Source organism: Oncorhynchus gorbuscha, linkage group LG10, assembly GCF_021184085.1.
Source record: "Oncorhynchus gorbuscha isolate QuinsamMale2020 ecotype Even-year linkage group LG10, OgorEven_v1.0, whole genome shotgun sequence".
Taxonomy (NCBI): Eukaryota; Metazoa; Chordata; class Actinopteri; order Salmoniformes; family Salmonidae; genus Oncorhynchus; species Oncorhynchus gorbuscha.
In genome coordinates, this window is record NC_060182.1 from 32,477,024 (window position 1) to 32,495,336 (window position 18,313).

Consider the following 18,313-nt stretch of genomic DNA (forward strand, 5'->3'; position numbering starts at 1 on the left):
CTGAGAGTCAGACTCGGCTGAAGTCATGTGGCCCGAGTCTGGGCCGCCTTCAGCAGTATTACTTATGGCTAGGATGCGGGGATTGAGCTCGGGCTGATTCCGGTGTGAGTTATCTGACCTAAATGTATTACTTGGGGCTCGGGCAGATTCCTGTGAAAGTTATCAGGCCCAAATGTATATATTACTTGGAGCTCGGGCAGATTCCGGTGAGAGTTATGTGGCGCAAATGTATTACTTGGGGCTCGGGCCGATTGGGGCAACTCTCTGGCAGATTATTACACCTTTCATTATTTATTTATTTCTCATATTTTCCTCATTGTTTCTGTGATAAAAAAAATACAATTAACATTTAAATGAAATTCTTTAAGAGTCCTGTGTAGTATTTTTGTATTTTGCTACTTTGTGCAGGGCAATTGATAAGCATTAAAAACTTTGTGGCTGGAACTTCCCGAGTGGCGCAGAGGTCTAAGACACTGCATCGCAGTGCAAACTGCATTTCTACAGATGCTGGTTCGAAACCCGTTCCGGCCGTGACCGGGAGACCAATGATGTGGCACCAGCGTCGTCCGAGTTAGGGATGGGTTTGGCTGGCCAGGATATCCTTGTCCCATTGCACTGTAGCGACTCCTGTGGTGGGCTAGGTGCATGCGCGCTGACACGGTCACCAGGTGTATGGTGTATCCTCTGAGTCAAAGTGTTGTTTTTTAAAATATTTAGTATTGTTGTATCTAAAAAGGATAACTTTTTAAATGTTTCACTATTTACATTTTTGGGAAATTCACTGAGGAGGATGGTTCTCCCCTTCCTACTCTGAGGAGCATCCACTTCTACCTCTATCACTCCAGTATCCCTGCACAGTGTAAATGTTGAATTGGAACTGACCCTGTATATTCTTACTTTCTCATTTTATTATTTTAATTTCTTGTGTGTTTTTGTTCTACCTTATGCTATTTTTGTACTACATTGATATTGATGGGTTTAGAGCTGGCAAGAAAGGCATTTCACTGTACTTGTGCATGTGACAATTAAACTTGATTCCCTCCATGAGGCAAAATGCTGCATACCGTGGTTTCACCTTCAACTACCGTTCACCTCTCTCATTTATCTTTTTCCCAGAATCCCAGTAGCCCAGTCTCACCAGCTGGTGTCCTCTGTGCTTAATCATTTCATCTGCAGCATGATTGTAAAGGGAGCCTTTAAAGGAAGCACATAGTCCATTAAACAGTGGTTAAGTAATTATTTTGCTCTCTTCGGCTGTGTCCTCACACAGGTAGTGTGCACACTGCCAGTTCATCAATCGGTCGTTATCAATCAAATGTCACAATACAGTGCACATCATTCGATTTTGAGATGACCAGCTCCACTAAAACCATTGACAGCTATGTGCCGTTTTCAAGGGATCGTTAATTAAATGTTAGAATTATTTTGATATCATCACCTCTGGAATGAGTATAGTAAGAACTACACATTTCCGATTATTCCACATTTAGCTCTATCATCAGAGTTATACAGCAAGTAACAGCATGCTTTTCATGATCACTAAACATCAAGTGATCATGCATTTTCAGACACATGAGGGTAGCCTTTTCATTTGGAAAATAGCTAGCTAGCTAAGCAAACAACATGTGTCATTTAGCTTGCTCCATCAGAGATTAGGCTTTTGGAAAGAGCTTGATAATGGCAAGTCCTCATCCTGGTAAAGTTGTCAGTCAGACTACTGTCATCGCCACTATAGATGGCAAGCAAATCAAACAATATTTGGATATAGCCATCTAGTTTATCCCCTGAAAGTTAGCTAGTTAACTAGCCATATTGACGTAATCTGTTATTAGCTAGCCCAAAGGCTGGCAGATGGCGATATTGAGTCGTTTCCATCTTACCGTCCAAACGCATTCTAAGCCACGAGCATAGTGGTGGAAAATGCCTTTGCAGCCTGAATGGACAATGTTTTGGGTACGAACTGTTCCACGAGAGATATGAATGCATTGCCAGCTACATACAATGTGTTTGGACAGTAAGATGAAACCATCAATACCATATCAATATCTGCTGGCCTTTGGGCTAGTTATTAGCTTGCTATCCAATTGACGTGATCAACCAATCAATGTAGCCCATCATGCCAGTCAGCAGCAATCGTTATTAAACACTCCGAAAAACAATGTTGAAAAGGTGATCATGTTAGCAAACTTCGCTAGGTAGGCCTATGATGAAAAGAAGGGACTCCTTGTCCCTCAGCAGGCAAATCGAACGCTCTGCAGCTTATTGTGATACTGATAACAACCTATTGTTCAGTTTGGAATCCTCTTTAAGAAACGGCATCCACAAAGCGTCCATATGATCTTATTCATTATGATCTAAAAGGCTAAACTGATCTTAGATCAGCACTCCTACTTTGAGATGCTTTGTGGATAAGAGCCCATATAAAACTTTCGAGAATACAGTTAGGATACAGTGCCTTTACTTGCATATTGCATTGTGTTGTCTCTAGCCTTCCTGTCGTTGGTGTGATGTGATTTCAGTGTGTGTTTGTACGATGTGTTTGATCCACACATATGAAGATTTCAGAAAACATGTGCCAGAGAGCAACACTCAGGGTGTCTGGTGGATTTAAATCTAATTTGCCCACTGGCTGCTTGGTTCCCTGACACATTGTAATAGTCTTTGTATAATCTGCTTCATGCTCCGTTGAGCATTCTTTGTTAAGTGGAAGACTTCAGAGAAAATGTGTTTTTCATTGACTGTCCTTATTAGTCCTAAACAAGCTCATTTCTTATTTACAAGGAGAGCAGGATACCAAAAAAAACTATTTGTTAGGTTAGAATTATGTCAGGGAAGAGAGCTGGAGTTGTGTTGTGTTGTTTTACTGGAACAACTGGTCTAGTACCCATTACAAAGATACATATACAAATTGGGCATTGATATTCTGTTCATGTGTTTTCCTCTACTTACTTAACCCAGTTAGCAAGCTAGTTGATTGTGATCGTTGTGCTTTCTGACATCTGTGCGCTATAGAGGCAATTATTATCCAGATTTCATCACTTAGTAGGATAGGCTGATTCGTCGATACTTCAACTTTAGAGGTAAATGGCTCTGTGCAGCCAGCACAAAATATATATTTAATTACATAACACAACGTACTTTAATTCAATATTTACGCACAGAGCAATGGTAGACTTTTAATATGTTGTTGAAGAAGACACACATAAGGCATCTAAAGGAGTAAAAAACAAAACAAGCATACTGTATTTTTGGTGAGCAATCAACCTTTTGAAGGATAACTAGACTATAAGTGTTGTTATTTCTAAGAGGGACGACGAAGCAACTGAGTTGACTGAATGCATTCAAATACAAAAACGTTTTTTTTCCATAACAAAAATATGTGTTGTTATATTGGTCAAATTATTCCTTTTAACAACCAATGTACAGTTGCATCCTCACGTGATGTAAAACCTATAGGTTATTGAATGTCTGAGAAATATTAGACTTTTGGCTGTGGTCTGAAACCTAGAACACATGGACAAGAACAGAACAGATCAGGGTTTGGAATCATTTACATCTCACCACCATCATACTGTAGACAATGTTCTTGTTAACATGAAGACACTGAAACATGGTATATACAGAATCCTGACTCCCCACTGCAAGTACTTGCTAAAGGTAACCCAGAAATGTCTGCCCATCTCGCAGAGTCTGTCTGAGTTTTCTGACAACAGATGTGCTGTACATCCAAAAGCAGTGTTTCCTCAAAGAACACAATTCAGAATTCAATAAGGTCCCCCATTGGTATCCTTGAACTGCACCATTCCCAGTACCCTTGAGCAGCAGTTTTTTTTGAGAATTCACACATCCAGGAAAGCAAACTGAATGTCTTTGTTGGGTCCTTGGATTGATCTGAAACAAACAAAAGGGAGAGCACTAAGATATTGTGATATACTGCAGTGCAGCTATAATGTTCATCTTGTTTATTAGAGGCTTTATGATAAGATGGTATACAGTAACAGCTCCATGGAACATGTCAAAGCTGACCTCTGCAGTTGGTCCGTCTAAAGTTCGAGGTATTCTTCACTTGCAGGCTGTTGGGTGTTCTAAAAAAGAAAGGAGACATTCGTAAAACAAATTAAAGTGTACAGTGAAATGCCTTACAGTGAAATGCCTTACAGTGAAATGCCTTACAGTGAAATGCCTTACAGTGAAATGCCTTACAGTGAAATGCCTTACAGTGAAATGCTTATTTACAGGCCCTAACCAGTAAAAAAAATAGGTATTAGGTAGGATATATATATACTTCAGTCAATACCTTGTGCCTTTGTCTTTAAATGTAAAGTCTGTATTGTTCTATTGGTGCAAATTCCTCATGACTGTAACTCTCCCTCCTTCAGTATGTCTCTGTTTCAAATGGTAACGAGAGGCTATCTTACCCGGGTGGTTTTGATCTTGTTCCCAGCGTAACACATCCAGCCTGAGTTGTCAGGCAGCGTCTTGCACTCCTCTCCCTCCAGGCAGGGCTCCATCTCGCACCACCACTTCCCAATCACTATGGATGCTGCAGGCAACAAATGGATAAGGTGACCTGAGTATGTCTTACCCAGTGGAACGGCTATATGTGATAGCAGTGCATGACTTGGAGATGGATTGGTGACTAGAGGGTCTGTTGCTTTGTTCATCACCTGACAGACACACACATCGAAATTGTGGGAATCTGTCTGACAAGTATCAAAGTAACTGTCAACTCTCCCTTGTCTTAGATCTGTAACATCCCTACCTGTATGGTGTAATAATCGATCAAAATCCGAATGGGAATCCTTGTACCAGTACTTACAAAACAAAATATGCACTGAAACAACCCTATGTGAATTATTGAAAGATTCGTATATCATTGCATTTCTTACATGCGTTATAAATCAAAGAGAAAGACAGACGTCTAGACATGTGTAGGAGGAGGCATAGCTGTGACTCTAATGCAGGCCATATTCTTGCTCTGGGAAGAGAAAATTGCCTTAAATACAGGTTAAATGTCCAGCAAATCTCAGATGTTTGACAGAAGAAAATACCCTGTCAGTCCTGACAGACAGAATAGACCTGAAATTCCCTCACTCTGTCTACTCTGCTCAGTAATTATGGCAACATCATCTAATGGTTAGAATCTAAAGAAGCATACAAGCAGGTGAGAAGTAATGCTCGCTGTACAGCACAGGAAGAATATATATGGAGGCATATAGGCTAATATTGGCTTCTGTTGGATCTTTACTGATGGTAAAATTGTGCCTCATCAGTCAAAAACCCAATACATACAATTCATAAAGCATCACTGCAATTCCGCAGTACAAAATGAGGTAGTTGTGTTGTATGTGGCCAGTAAGTTCAGGAAATATTTGGTTTGAGTGTTTTAATTCAAATAAAATGTTATGGACTGTATAACACTGTATTTACAAATATAGAGTAGGTAGTGACTTGGTCACACAGTGGAATCAATAGTATATAATTGAACGACAGCGTTGTGTGTGTGTGTGTGTGTGTGTATAGTCTCTAAGGTCCAGGTCTGTGAAGGGAGACAGCTAGAGTTAACTGTTCAGCATTCTGATGGCCTGGTGGTACTAGCTGTCTCGGAGCCTGTAGGTCCGAGACCTCATGCTCTGATACAGCTTGCCAGATGGTAACTGAGGGAACAGTCCGCGGCTTGGGTGACTGGAGTCCTTGACGATCTTTCGGGCCTTCCTCAGTCACCACCTTGTGTAAATGTTCTGCCCCCAGTGATATATTGGGCTGTCGGCACCACCCTCTGTAGAGCCTTCTGGTTGAGGGTGGTGCAGTTGCCGTACCAGGCGGTGACGCAGCCGGTCAAGATGCTCTCGATTGTGCAGCTGTTTTTGCCTACAATCACCACCTGGGGTCTGCCTGTCAGGAAGTCCAGGATCCAGTTGCAGAGGGAGGTGTTCAAACCCAGGGTCCTGAGCTTAGTGTTGAGCTTGGAGGGGACTATGGTGTTGAACACTGAGCTGTAGTCGAGGAACAGTATTCTCACATAGGTGTTCCTCTTGTCCAGATGGGACAGAGCAGTGTGTAGAGCAATGGTGATTGCATCATCCTTGGATCTGTTGGGTAAGTATGCTAATTGGAGTAGGTCCAGGGTGTCAGGTAAGGTGGAGCTGGTGTGGTCCTTGATCAGCCTCTCGAAGCATTTCATGATGACAGAAGTGAGCGCTACAGGCCAATGGTCATTAGGCAGGTTACTTTAGTTTGCTTTGGTACAGAGACAATGGTGGACATCTTGAAGCATGTGGGGATCACAGACTGGGACAGGGAGAGGTTGAATATGTTCATGAACACTGCAGCCAGCTGGTCTAACAGTGTTCTTTACTGTCGTAGTCTAAGTGGTTTTCCAGTCATACATATTCATCACCCATGAGGACCTCACTTGGACCTGTTCCTTATGGTAAACAGGGTTACCAAGGTTTGTTGCCAGGAGGCTGGTCGAACCAAGGTTATAGTGCATCTATTAATCAATAACAACAACTCCTTGGGCATCCTGTCTTAGACTTGACACTATTTAAAACTAAACGCATAATAAATAAAGAACCATGGCAGCTTCTCTCGGTCTAGGAAATGATTGCCATTGATGAATTGTATATGTTCTTCGATACGTTCTCTCAGGTTCATACTTCTACAGTCATCTAATCAGATGAAAGGGATAGAGCATGGGGCTCTCTATTTCTACTGGACACCTGCTGTGATATTTGCTATTCCAGATCTATTGGGAAAGGCAGAAGCATCATACACACTCCAAATGATATATTGTACTACTTTTATGCAACCCTGGAGAAACATATTTTAAAGAACTGTTGAATATGGGTTCTATTAGCAGCACCTGTGTGATTCCAATCAGTGATAGTACCAACACTTCTCTTGCGCCTGCAATACCAATGGGGATTGTGATGGTAGTGGTGGTACTCACCGTCAACACAGGAGGGTCTGTTCCTGGTAGTCCCTGCCACCTTCCCTGGTAGACAGGAACACTTGACTGTCTGGGACCGCTCTTCAATCTTGTTCTTATTACAGCATCTGTGAGCAGCAATCACCTCACATGTTCCTCCCTCTAAGAAAAAACAACAATTCAGAATAACTCCTGAGCTTAGTCCAGGGTATCTTAAACTATCCCTGTATCCCAAAGTGGGCCCTGGGCATGTGAGAGATAGGTCGCGAGTTAGGAGGATACATCTAGAATCACATACGATTTATTTTCAATTGGGTTCATTGTAGGAGGATTTGGGTCACGGAAGAGCGGTCAATTTCTCATTTGGGTCTGAAGCTGAAAGATCCCCTGGCTTACTTGATAGCGAAGTCAGCACAATTAACAATGATTTATGTAGCTGTATATGTAGGATTGTTGGTGGTCTGTTAAATAGCTTCAGCACCTGTGTATGTTTTTGGTTTTTATCACAATATCAACATACAGTAGATGGAATATCTTTATGCAAGACATTACACGTTTATTACATGTGACAGCTATTAATATGTCAAGCAGATTTATCATAAACAAGAGTAATGGCTGTTGTGCTTTGACTGAGTGAGGCCCCTGGTGTGTGTGTGACAGAATGATGATGATAATGGAGAGCCAGTAGATAAAGACATATCTATAAGCAGGATGAGAATGTCTTCAGGGGCCATCCTTCCCCCTCAGTCTGAATAATGGCCCTTCATGTAATTATCAGGAGGTTGGTTATCTTTGCCTACAGGACACCTGCCCGCTGTCCCTCTTTATCAGCCTGGCTGGCTTACTCTGCCTACAGGACAGACATCTCCCTATCAGGAGGCCCCACCTGCTGTCCTCAGCGGTCTACCCCTACACCTAACACTGTCAACACAACAAGTAGGACCCATCCAACAATTAGGCCTGTCTGTTGACCAGAAACAAGGAAGGTTTATTGTGAATCAGTTAGGAGAAATGTAAAGCTTCCCATTTGGAGGAGTTTGTAGAGAGAAAGTATATTCCTTTGTATTTTCAAAATGAGGCAAGTATGAACATTTTCCCACTTGGAGAAGTTTGTTGAGAAATATGTATGTCATTAAGTTTAAAATATGTTTTATGACTAGAGAATGTAATTGCAGAGCAGCAGTGGATATCACCTGCTGATGAAAGTAATACAATGGAACATATAGCCCATGAGACTGGGTTGAATAACACTCGTGCTATAATCTTACCTTGTGCAATATCCAAAGATTAGTCAAATATAGCCAACGGACTTTTCACCAACTAGATAGAAATTTTGATTTGTCTTCAAAGATATGAGATTTCAAGTAAAACCCATATTCAGAGTCAAAACCCAGATTAACATTTAAAAGAGCTTAAATTCAGGTTGGAGATGAGTCGGTGTCGGTTTCATGCTATAATTCAGACATCATGGTAGCGCCTGATAAGATTATCTAACACCACCTCGCCTGACCCTTGGATGAAAGGAGACCACACACTACTCTCCTACCGATTCACTTGCTCAGTCATTCCAACACCTTATCTCATTACCAAAATAATTCCGTTCACATTTTCAATAAGACACGCAAAGACTGTTTAAGAGGCTTCCAAATGTTACCATTATAAGTAAGGGTATTAGGATTTGTGATATTCTTCACCCACCCACTGTCTTTATGCATCATAGCGTTGTGTTTTTCAGAGTGTGCATTGTATCAGATATCTGAAATGTCTAGGATCGACTGAGAAGTGACTGCAAATAATAGCAGCAAAGCCGGGAAGTGACGTTAGAGACAGCCTAGAGGTTTAATTGGTGGAAATAATTGTAATACAGTAATTAAACCATGGTAATTGATGTTTAATTGAGGGGGAGGAAAGAAATGACAAACTTTGGCTTCCCAATTCTCAGAGGGGTTTTTGTGACTCAAGGCTAGTGGTTGAGAAAAAGTCAACAACCTATGGCAGAAGTTGAGGAGAGACCATAAAGTATATCTCTGAGCCTGGTCGTTGTGCTGTATAACAACAGGGCATATTTGCACAATGTTGATCCTGATATAGCAGTGGAAGCAATAGGGCATCAGTTAAAACAACAACAGCCCACAGGGGTTTGTTCTCTTTAATGCATCTTCTTAATTGCATAAGACAAGACCCAGATTCATCCTTTGATCTATTTAAAACCACACTACTCAACAGAATCCACTTTGTTCGTTGCTTGTTGAGAGGAGAGCAGCAGAGAGAACACACGTTTGAGTCTGGATATACTCTATAATTGGAAATCATTACCGCTGAAGAATATATTAAAATCAAATAAAAATGCAAATAGACTTGGTTATTTCCAGCTGGGCAGGTGTATTCGGTGGCTTCAAACAAAAGTAATGTAAAACTGATGAGCGTTCTTTAAGCTCAGTCGGCGTGGAGTCAGTTTGTGACTGCCACACACTGCATGCCCCAAGACCACATCTCTGCATCATGAATATATCAGGGGAGATGGAGAAAAGCTGCCTATGGATAATAATAATGGCTGGAGATGAATACTGCCTCATCAGGTGACGGCTACTGGAGCCATGCCAGGATATAATCATTTTCTGTATTTCCATTCCCCTCCTCCATTATCAATGGCTGAGAAGAAAGTCAATATGACAAATGGTGTCAGAACTAGTGTGTGCATGCATGTGTTTATGTAGCTATAGGTCTAATAGAAGCTGTGATATTCTATGGAAGGTTGAGTTTGTGTATTTTCCAAAAAGCAGAAAAATATCGGTTTAATATCTCCCATCTCTCCCGGAGAAGCACATTATGTGAAGCATGTCACGAGCCAGTTCCTGATCTCTTAGCTTATTGATTCTACTGCCGTTGTGTTGACTGACAGTCGTTCCAGGGGGTTGGTGGTAAAGGCAGGCAGGAACAGGAGGAGCTTTTCTAGTATGGCACTGTTTTAGTTGCCATGACATGTTTCTGCTAGTGCCCTCCTCCTGGCTGCAGGACTTTGAACATTGGATTTGTCAGCAACACAGGTGCCAACACACAACCTGCCACCCGATAGATCTGGGCCGCTTTTTTATTTTCTTTAGAGGCATTGACCCTTTTCACTGCATTTCGAGGAAAGAGAAGGTACAGTCCTTACATTTGACAATGTACTTTCTGTGGTACTCAGGGGAGATGGTTGTAACATTTCAAACTAGTGTAAAAGGGGTTTGGGAGCCCCGGGTCATGGGGGCTGCAGAGACAAACCTTTGTGTGAACACTAAATAATTTAAGAACCCATGATTTGGACAGGTCACACAACACCTGGTGTCTATGGTAAATCACTTTCTGAGGACTAACAGAGGAGTACATCCGTTTCTGGGGAGTCCACAAAACAATCAAACACATGCAGAAACCCAGTGAAACCCAGCGGAAATGAAGAATGATGATTTATTACCCCTAATATAGAGGTTCATACTGTAGTGCCAACACATGCATGACAATGACTCACAACATTGATATTCCACAATTGCGTGGATCTGAGATTCTCTGTGTCTAATGGAGGTGAACAGGGGCAATATGGGACCAATAATTGACTATTCACCAGTGATGAAGCTGCTATTTCTCAAAGGCAAATGGTCGCTACATCTCACTAGAAATGTCACTAATACTATATGCCATAAGCATGCCATGACTTGCTGTCTACTATAATTAACACAGAGAGTATGTGTGTGTGTGTCACTGGCGTAATGCAGTTTCAGTGGACCCCTACAAGGTCGGAGGTGCCCCCCCCCTTCATAAAAAATGAATAATCTAATGTGTCAGCCAGACACAAAGTATAGAATACCGATAGCTGTCCATAGTGCTGAAATTGCGATATGTTTCTGTGGTTGATTTCTTATCGGATCGATGATAGGCTTTCTGTGGTGCTAGGGCATATCCAGCTTTGCTTTAACTAAGGGGCTCCTGTGTGGTGCAGCGCTATAAGGCACTGCATCTCAATGCAAGATGCAGTCCCTGGTTCAAATGCAGGCTGTGTCACATCCGGCCGTGATTGGGAATCCCATAGGGCGGCGCACAATTGGGCCAGCTTTTGTCTGGGGTAGGCTGTCATTGTAAATAAGAATTTGTTCTTAACCGACTTGCCTAGTTAAATTTTTTTACATCTATTTTTTTTAAATGAATGTTATTGTTAAGGCTATTTGGTCCTCATTTTGTCATGTTAAGCCTAACATTTCACAAAGCTATACACGGTGTTGCAATGCTGTCATTTTAAGATTGCTGGCTGGTGGCAATAATAATTACTTGTTCAGTAATTGAAGTTGGAAATTAAAACATTGCAGATAGTAAAATAAACGTTTGATGCAAAAGCAATGAGTTACCAATAGATTTTGTTTTGAATATACTACTGTCCTATATAGGCTACCTGAACCTGCATGACATGAGCTGTCCTCACTCTCTCTCCCAGCTTGGACAGAAAGTTGTTGTGCATAAAACCAGTCTATTAATTCCAAATAACACAGTATGTCCACCCTCAAAACAGTAGCTTACTAGGGATTGTTTCATTATGCATTGTAGTCTACTATCTACAGTGCTTTCAGAAAGTATTCACACCCCTTGACTTATCCCACATTTTGTTGTGTTGCAGCCTGAATTCAAAATGGATGAAACAGTTTTTAGAAATGAAGTACAGAATGATCTCATTTACACAAGTATTCACACCCCTGAGTCAATACTTTGAAGAAACACCTTTGGCATCAATTACAGCTGTGAGTCTTTGTAAGTCTCTTAGAGCTTTCCACACCAAGATTGTGCAACATTTTCCCATTATTATTTTCATAATTCTACAAGCTCTATCAAATTGGTTGTTGATCATTGCTAGACAAACATTTTCAGGTCTTCTCATAGATTTCCAAGCCTATTGAAGTCAAAACTAACTTGTCCACTCAGGAACATTCATTGTCTTCTTGGTAAGCAACTCCACTGTATATTTGGCATTTTAGGTTATTGTCCTGCTGAAAGGTGAATTCATCTCCCAGTGTCTGGTGGAATGCAGACTGAACCAAGTTTTCCTCAAAAAGTTTGCCTGTGCTTTGCTCCATTTCTTTTTATCCTGAACAACTCCACAGTCCTTAACGATTACAAGCATACCCATAACATGATGCAGCCACCACTATTCTTGAAAATATGTAATGTGTTGTATTTGCCCCAAACATAACACTTTGTATTCAGGACAAAAAGTGAATTCACATTTTGTGTAGTATTACTTTAGTGTCTTGCAAACAGGATGCATGTTTTGGAATATTTTATTCTGTACAGGCTTCCTTCATTTCTCTGTGTCAATTAAATTAGTATTGTGGAGTAACTACAATGCTGTTGATCCATCCTCAGTTTTCTCTTATCACAGCCATTAAACTCTATAACTGTTTTACAGTCACCATTGGCCTAATAATAATATAATATAATATAATAATGGGTGAAATCCCGGAGCGGTTTGCTTCCTCTTCGGCAACTTAGTTTGGAAGGATGCCTGTATATTTGTAGTGACTGGGTGTGTTGATACACCATCCAAAGTGTAATTAATAACTTCGGTCACCTTTTTCTTACCCATCTACTAATAGGTGCCCTTTTTGGCAAGCATTGGAAAACCTCCCTAGTCTTAATGGTTGAATCTGTGTTCAAATTCACTGCTCAACTGAGGGACCTTACATATGTGTGTAGTACAGAGATGAGGCATTCAAAAATCATGTTAAACACTTTTATTTGCATACACTATGTATTTGCTGAGTGATCCCATGCAACTATTGTGACTTTTAAAGCAAATATTTACTTCTGAATTTATTTAGGCTTGTCATAACAAATGGGTTGAATACTTACTTACTGACTCAAGACATTTCAGCTCACATTTTTTTATTAATTTGTAAAATAAAAATAAAACATAATTCCACTTTAACATTATGGTTTATTGTGTGTAGGCCAGTGACACAAACAATCTCAATTAATCATTTTTAAATTCAGACTGTAACACAACACAGTGTGGAGAAAGTCAAGGCTTGGGAATACTTTCTGAAGAAACTTATTTATCTGCTATTTATTAACTTTTTAAATTGAAAATCACACATCAAATACATGTTGGCTTGAGGATAAATTCAGCAACTATTTATTGTTGAACTAAGCGGGTTTTGTCAGGCTAATGGCCTAAACAAATGGGCTGCAATATTCAAGGTAAATAAAATCAAATAAAATCTAACTTGAGGGACTCCCCAAGGCTTCTGAAGTCCTTGTGTGTTTTTTATTTATTCTACTCTATAGTATGTGGGTCCAGGCCCGACTGTTTTCTATACTGAGTATTGCCAACACAGTCTTTCCTGAGACATTGTGCATTGTGTCCATTGCACTGCACACAATTTAAACTTAGTCTTGAATGATGAATGCCAAGATATACCAGAGATAAGGGACTGCTTATATTGCAACCACACAACTCAAATACCGGTTCACCAGCAAACCAATTTTTTTTGTTCAAACCCTCAAGAACTGTTGTCCGCTAAAGATGATCATCTGTTTGCATCTGGCACATTTATTGGCTGTCCGGTATCCAGACGACCTGTCGCCAGAGCTTCCTATACAGTTAACCTCTTTCCGTATTAAACGTGTTGAGGCCTGCAACTAAGGAGAAGGAGAGGCTCAATTAAAGATGTTGCAGAACTGCTGTATTTGAAGCACCACTCCCTACTGCCCAGTTTCCCTGATGTTGCTATGGCAATCAAGCTGTTTTTACCATCACTGCAACTGCTGTTTCTACAGAGATATCGTCCTCTAAACTAAAACTCCTACAGAACTACATTAAAAGCAGTAGGCTCTCGGTCTGATACAAACTTTTGAACACCTGAGTCATCTCCACTCATTGCACTGGCACCGTCGTAGTCGTGACAACGGCATTTGTTCCTCGATATATCCCCTTATACTTTCAAATCGGTAAAAAAAAAACACAGATGCATGAGACACACACGCATGAGCATACACACACCAACACACAGACGCATGCGTGCATGGACGCGCTCAGGTGACATGGCTCTCTCCCACGCTCTCACGCATCTACGCACACACACACATTCAGGCATAGACATTGGTGTGTGATCTGCTAATCTAGGACAACTCACTCAGAACAATGCCATGTTTGGCTGCCTTCAGAGATGTTTCTAAAAGTTACATCATGTAATTATTGCCTTTATTACATCATTTGAGGAGAAAATAAGAATGATTGGTATTGATGATGTCATAACAAAGTAAAGTAACTGCCCTCAGTAAATATTACACTTAAATTGTAGCAAATATTAAATTTGCAACCTAGGTCCCTCTTTTGTGTGCTCAAATGTTATAAAAAATAACAAATAACTTAAATGAAACAGCAGGACAGATCTCCAAGAGTCCTGGAAAACCACAGCCCATGCTTGGAAGGAAGCAGCATGCCTGTCACCATTAAATAGAAGATTTGCTCAAGGTGACCCGTAATAGGCAGCTCTTATGGTTCATTCTCTGTAGAGGTCCATGCCAGCAGGCTACCACAGCCCTGTTACTGAGGTAATGAGACAACCAGATTAGAGAATGTCAAATTAATGCAGATGGAAGACAGCGAGAGCCACAAAACACAAGCCTGCATGGTGTCAAATTTAAGGACTATGTTTCTCCCTCCAGTAAAGTCCCTACAGTGCTGTTGTTATTCTGGTCTCAAATGCTTGGGGAAAACAGAGAGACATGGAGACAATATTGCATGATAAATTCTATGATAAATATGCCGCTCGTGAGAAATGTGTTTCTGCAAAAAAAGAACAGCGTAAGATAACATGATATGTTTGCCAATTATAACTTTGTCTTTTGAAATTCAATAGACAAAATGAAATCTAGATGAATCGTGTGAGTCATGGCACAAAAGAAAACCCTGAGTAACTGAATGTGATGAACAGCTCAATGTTAGATCAATGTTTCCTTAGAGCAATACGCATGGCTTTGAAAAGCACTGAGAAGTCCCAGTAAGTGTGTGTGCGTGTGCATGTGTGCATGTGTGCATGCGTGCATGCGTGCGTACCCGTGTTTACCTACCCTCCCAGAGCAGAAAGAATGATCCTCCCCTCTCCCCCTCTGGATTTGATTTAGCAAAGTCCTTTTTCACAGCATGCACAATTTACACATGGCTGAAGAAAAATATAAATTGCTACTCTGAAAAAGTCGGGCCCATGACAAATATAAGCAAGGAAATGTATGAAATAAATGGCTGGCAGCACTGTCACTTTAACACAGGAGGGTGAAAGATATGTCCTATGCAACAGGCCACCTAGAATGGGCAATACTTTATTGAAATGCAAACTGAGAGGAGGGAGCTGCTGCTGCTGTTTTGAGATGCATGAAAACAGCATGGAAGAGAGGGACCAGAGAGTGAGGGACCAGAGAGAGAAAGGGAATGTTTTTTTCCTCCCATTTGCATCTGAGCCTCAAAGCCTGTCTCCACAGCTGTCATACAGGGTGGCAGAGGCTGTTGTAAAACTGGTATTGATCAAGGGTATGAAATCATATTCCCAGTCTTCCCTTATGTGAAACACTGCCCATGGTGATTAGGTTTTGCTGTGGATATACTGTATTTGTGTGCTGTCGGTCGTGACAACAAACTACAGTAGCAAACATTCAATGAAAGACATACATGCCACTTTAGACTTGCATTATCTGGTGAATGGTGACATTGGTAAAGTAGGACAAGAAACATGGAACATGAGCCCCTAGTTTCCTTACTCCATTGTTAAATGTCAAAGCTTTGTCTGCCTGTCTATGTATCTGGCCCTGGCTCTCTCTGCCTGCTACGTTTCCAGGTATTTAATATCTATAGATAGCCTTCCCTGATGACAGACTTAGAGTCTGCATGGAGAAAGAAAGAATGAAAAAAAGAAAGAATGAAAGTTGAGAAAGAAAGGAGGTAAGAGATTGGCGGGCGCTATTCAGAGAGTCTTCAGTGGACAACTGCTTAGCTTGGATCTGTAGCGACGTCGTTTCCTCTTAGGGCTGGATGGACGGACACTGTGATCTGGTGCTGGGTACTAATGTGTCTGGCTGCCCTGCTACTGCACTCTGCTGCAACATGTGCTCTGTGTGATAATGCACTGTATAATAGAATGCTTAAATAACCTGTCATACAATAAGACATGTACTCTCCTGGGTTGGGTAGTAATGATTACGTAAGTTTCGCAGGGTGACAGTGCTGGTAAAAGGAGTTGAAGGAAATGGTGAATGATTAATTCAATATGCTGGTGTTGTGCAGAGATGTCTTAGGTAACAAGCATTTTCAGTTATCTTAATCGTGCGTTAGGAATTAGGACACGTGGGTGTTTGTGCCGTGTACAGCCTACTGTTTCATGTTTTATCTAACTTCTAGCCTACTCTCCAGTCCTGTTGCCACCAGTGGACTGTTTGGTTCATATTAATGAAGGGGCAGTATACCAATCATCATTTCTATACAATGAAGTACCATTAGGTACTTTCTTATCACAAGTGTCCCAATGTGAGAGAATAGGATGCTGCTCCAATTGATGCTCTCTAGCCTAACTCCATCCCTCATCCTATGATAGGGTTCTCGTTATTGCAACAGAGCAGTCAGTTCTATCTATCACCCCTCTACTACGGCATCGGCATGCTTAACATCAGCTCTGAACCTGCTGTAATTGGATGGGTGGTTGAAATATGTAAAGTGATTTGTGGCACACCAAGGAGGTATAAGAGGCATAAGAAGCTGAAATCTGCAATAGAGCCTGATACTCACAGTATTAATTACCTTCCTTATTTATCATACCAAGCCTCATCCTTGGACCTAATTAGGAATTCAAGATGCTATTTTTCTAGTTAATGAGGTTTAAGTCATGATAATGAATTGCATATCCCTGTCGAGCATTTGAAATAACTAAGAATGGAGGGTAAAGACTTATCCTGCAGATATACTGTCGGTGTACTGGACATAGAGTTTCCTTTATTGACAAGGGTCAGAGTTGAACCAGAGTGTGGACATGATGAACCGAGGTGTGGACATGATGAACCGGGGTGTGGGCATGATGAACCGGGGTGTGGACATGATGAACCGGGGTGTGGACATGATGAACCGGGGTGTGGGCATGATGAACCGGGGTGTGGGCATGATGAACCGGGGTGTGGACATGATGAACCGGGGTGTGGACATGATGAACCGGGGTGTGGACATGATGAACCGGGGTGTGAACATGATGAACCGGGGTGTGGACATGATGAACCGGGGTGTGGGCATGATGAACCGGGGTGTGGGCATGATGAACCGGGGTGTGGGCATGATGAACCGGGGTGTGGGCATGATGAACCGGGGTGTGGGCATGATGAACCGGGGTGTGGACATGATGAACCGGGGTGTGGGCATGATGAACCGGGGTGTGGACATGATGAACCGAGGTGTGGACATGATGAACCGAGGTGTGGACATGATGAACCGAGGTGTGGACATGGTGAACCGGGGTGTGGGCATGATGAACCGGGGTATGGACATGATGAACCGGGGTATGGACATGATGAACCGAGGTGTGGACATGATGAACCGAGGTGTGGACATGATGAACCGAGGTGTGGGCATGATGAACCGGGGTGTGGACATGATGAACCGGGGTGTGGACATGATGAACCCGGGGTGTGGACATGATGAACCGGGGTGTGGACATGATGAACCGGGGTGTGGACATGAAGCTAGGGTTAGGGTTATGGTCATGGCTAGGGATATAGTTGAGAATAGGGTTAGGTTTGAACCAAGATGTGGACATGAAGCTAGGATTAGGGTTAGGGTTGAGACTAAGGTTAAGGTTGAACCAAGATGTGGACATGAAGCTAGGGTTAAGGTTAGGGTTTTTATTTTTATTTTTATTATTTTTATTTCACCTTTATTTAACCAGGTAGGCTAGTTGAGAACAAGTTCTCATTTGCAACTGCAACCTGGCCAAGATAAAGCATAGCAGTGTGAACAGACAACACAGAGTTACACATGGAGTAAACAATTAACAAGTCAATAACACAGTAGAAAAAAAAGAAAAAAAAGGGGAGTCTATATACAATGTGTGCAAAAGGCATGAGGAGGTAGGCGAATAATTACAATATTGCAGATTAACACTGGAGTGATAAATGATCAGATGATCATGTACAGGTAGAGATATTAGTGTGCAAAAGAGCAGAAAAGTAAATAAATAAAAACTGTGGGGATGAGGTAGGTGAAAATGGGTGGGCTATTTACCAATAGACTATGTACAGCTGCAGCGATCGTTTAGCTGCTCAGATAGCTGATGTTTGAAGTTGGTGAGGGAGATAAAAGTCTCCAACTTCAGCGATTTTTGC

At 41.5% G+C, this 18,313-nt stretch overlaps 1 protein-coding gene across 2 annotated transcripts in view; it reads right to left on the reverse strand.

Moving 5' to 3' along the window:
* Positions 1 to 3,533: 3,533 nt before the first annotated feature.
* LOC124045093 (chemokine-like protein TAFA-1) overlaps positions 3,534 to 18,313 on the reverse strand; it is a 31,342-nt gene continuing 16,562 nt past the window's right edge. For both annotated transcript variants that reach the window (XM_046364327.1, XM_046364326.1), the window contains exons 3-6: positions 6,953 to 7,093; positions 4,419 to 4,543; positions 4,027 to 4,085; positions 3,534 to 3,891 (exon numbers count right to left, since the gene is read on the reverse strand). In XM_046364327.1, the coding sequence (XP_046220283.1) occupies positions 4,044 to 4,085; positions 4,419 to 4,543; positions 6,953 to 7,093 (308 nt within the window). In that variant the 3' untranslated portion in view covers positions 3,534 to 3,891; positions 4,027 to 4,043. The remainder of the gene's footprint in view (positions 3,892 to 4,026; positions 4,086 to 4,418; positions 4,544 to 6,952; positions 7,094 to 18,313) is intronic.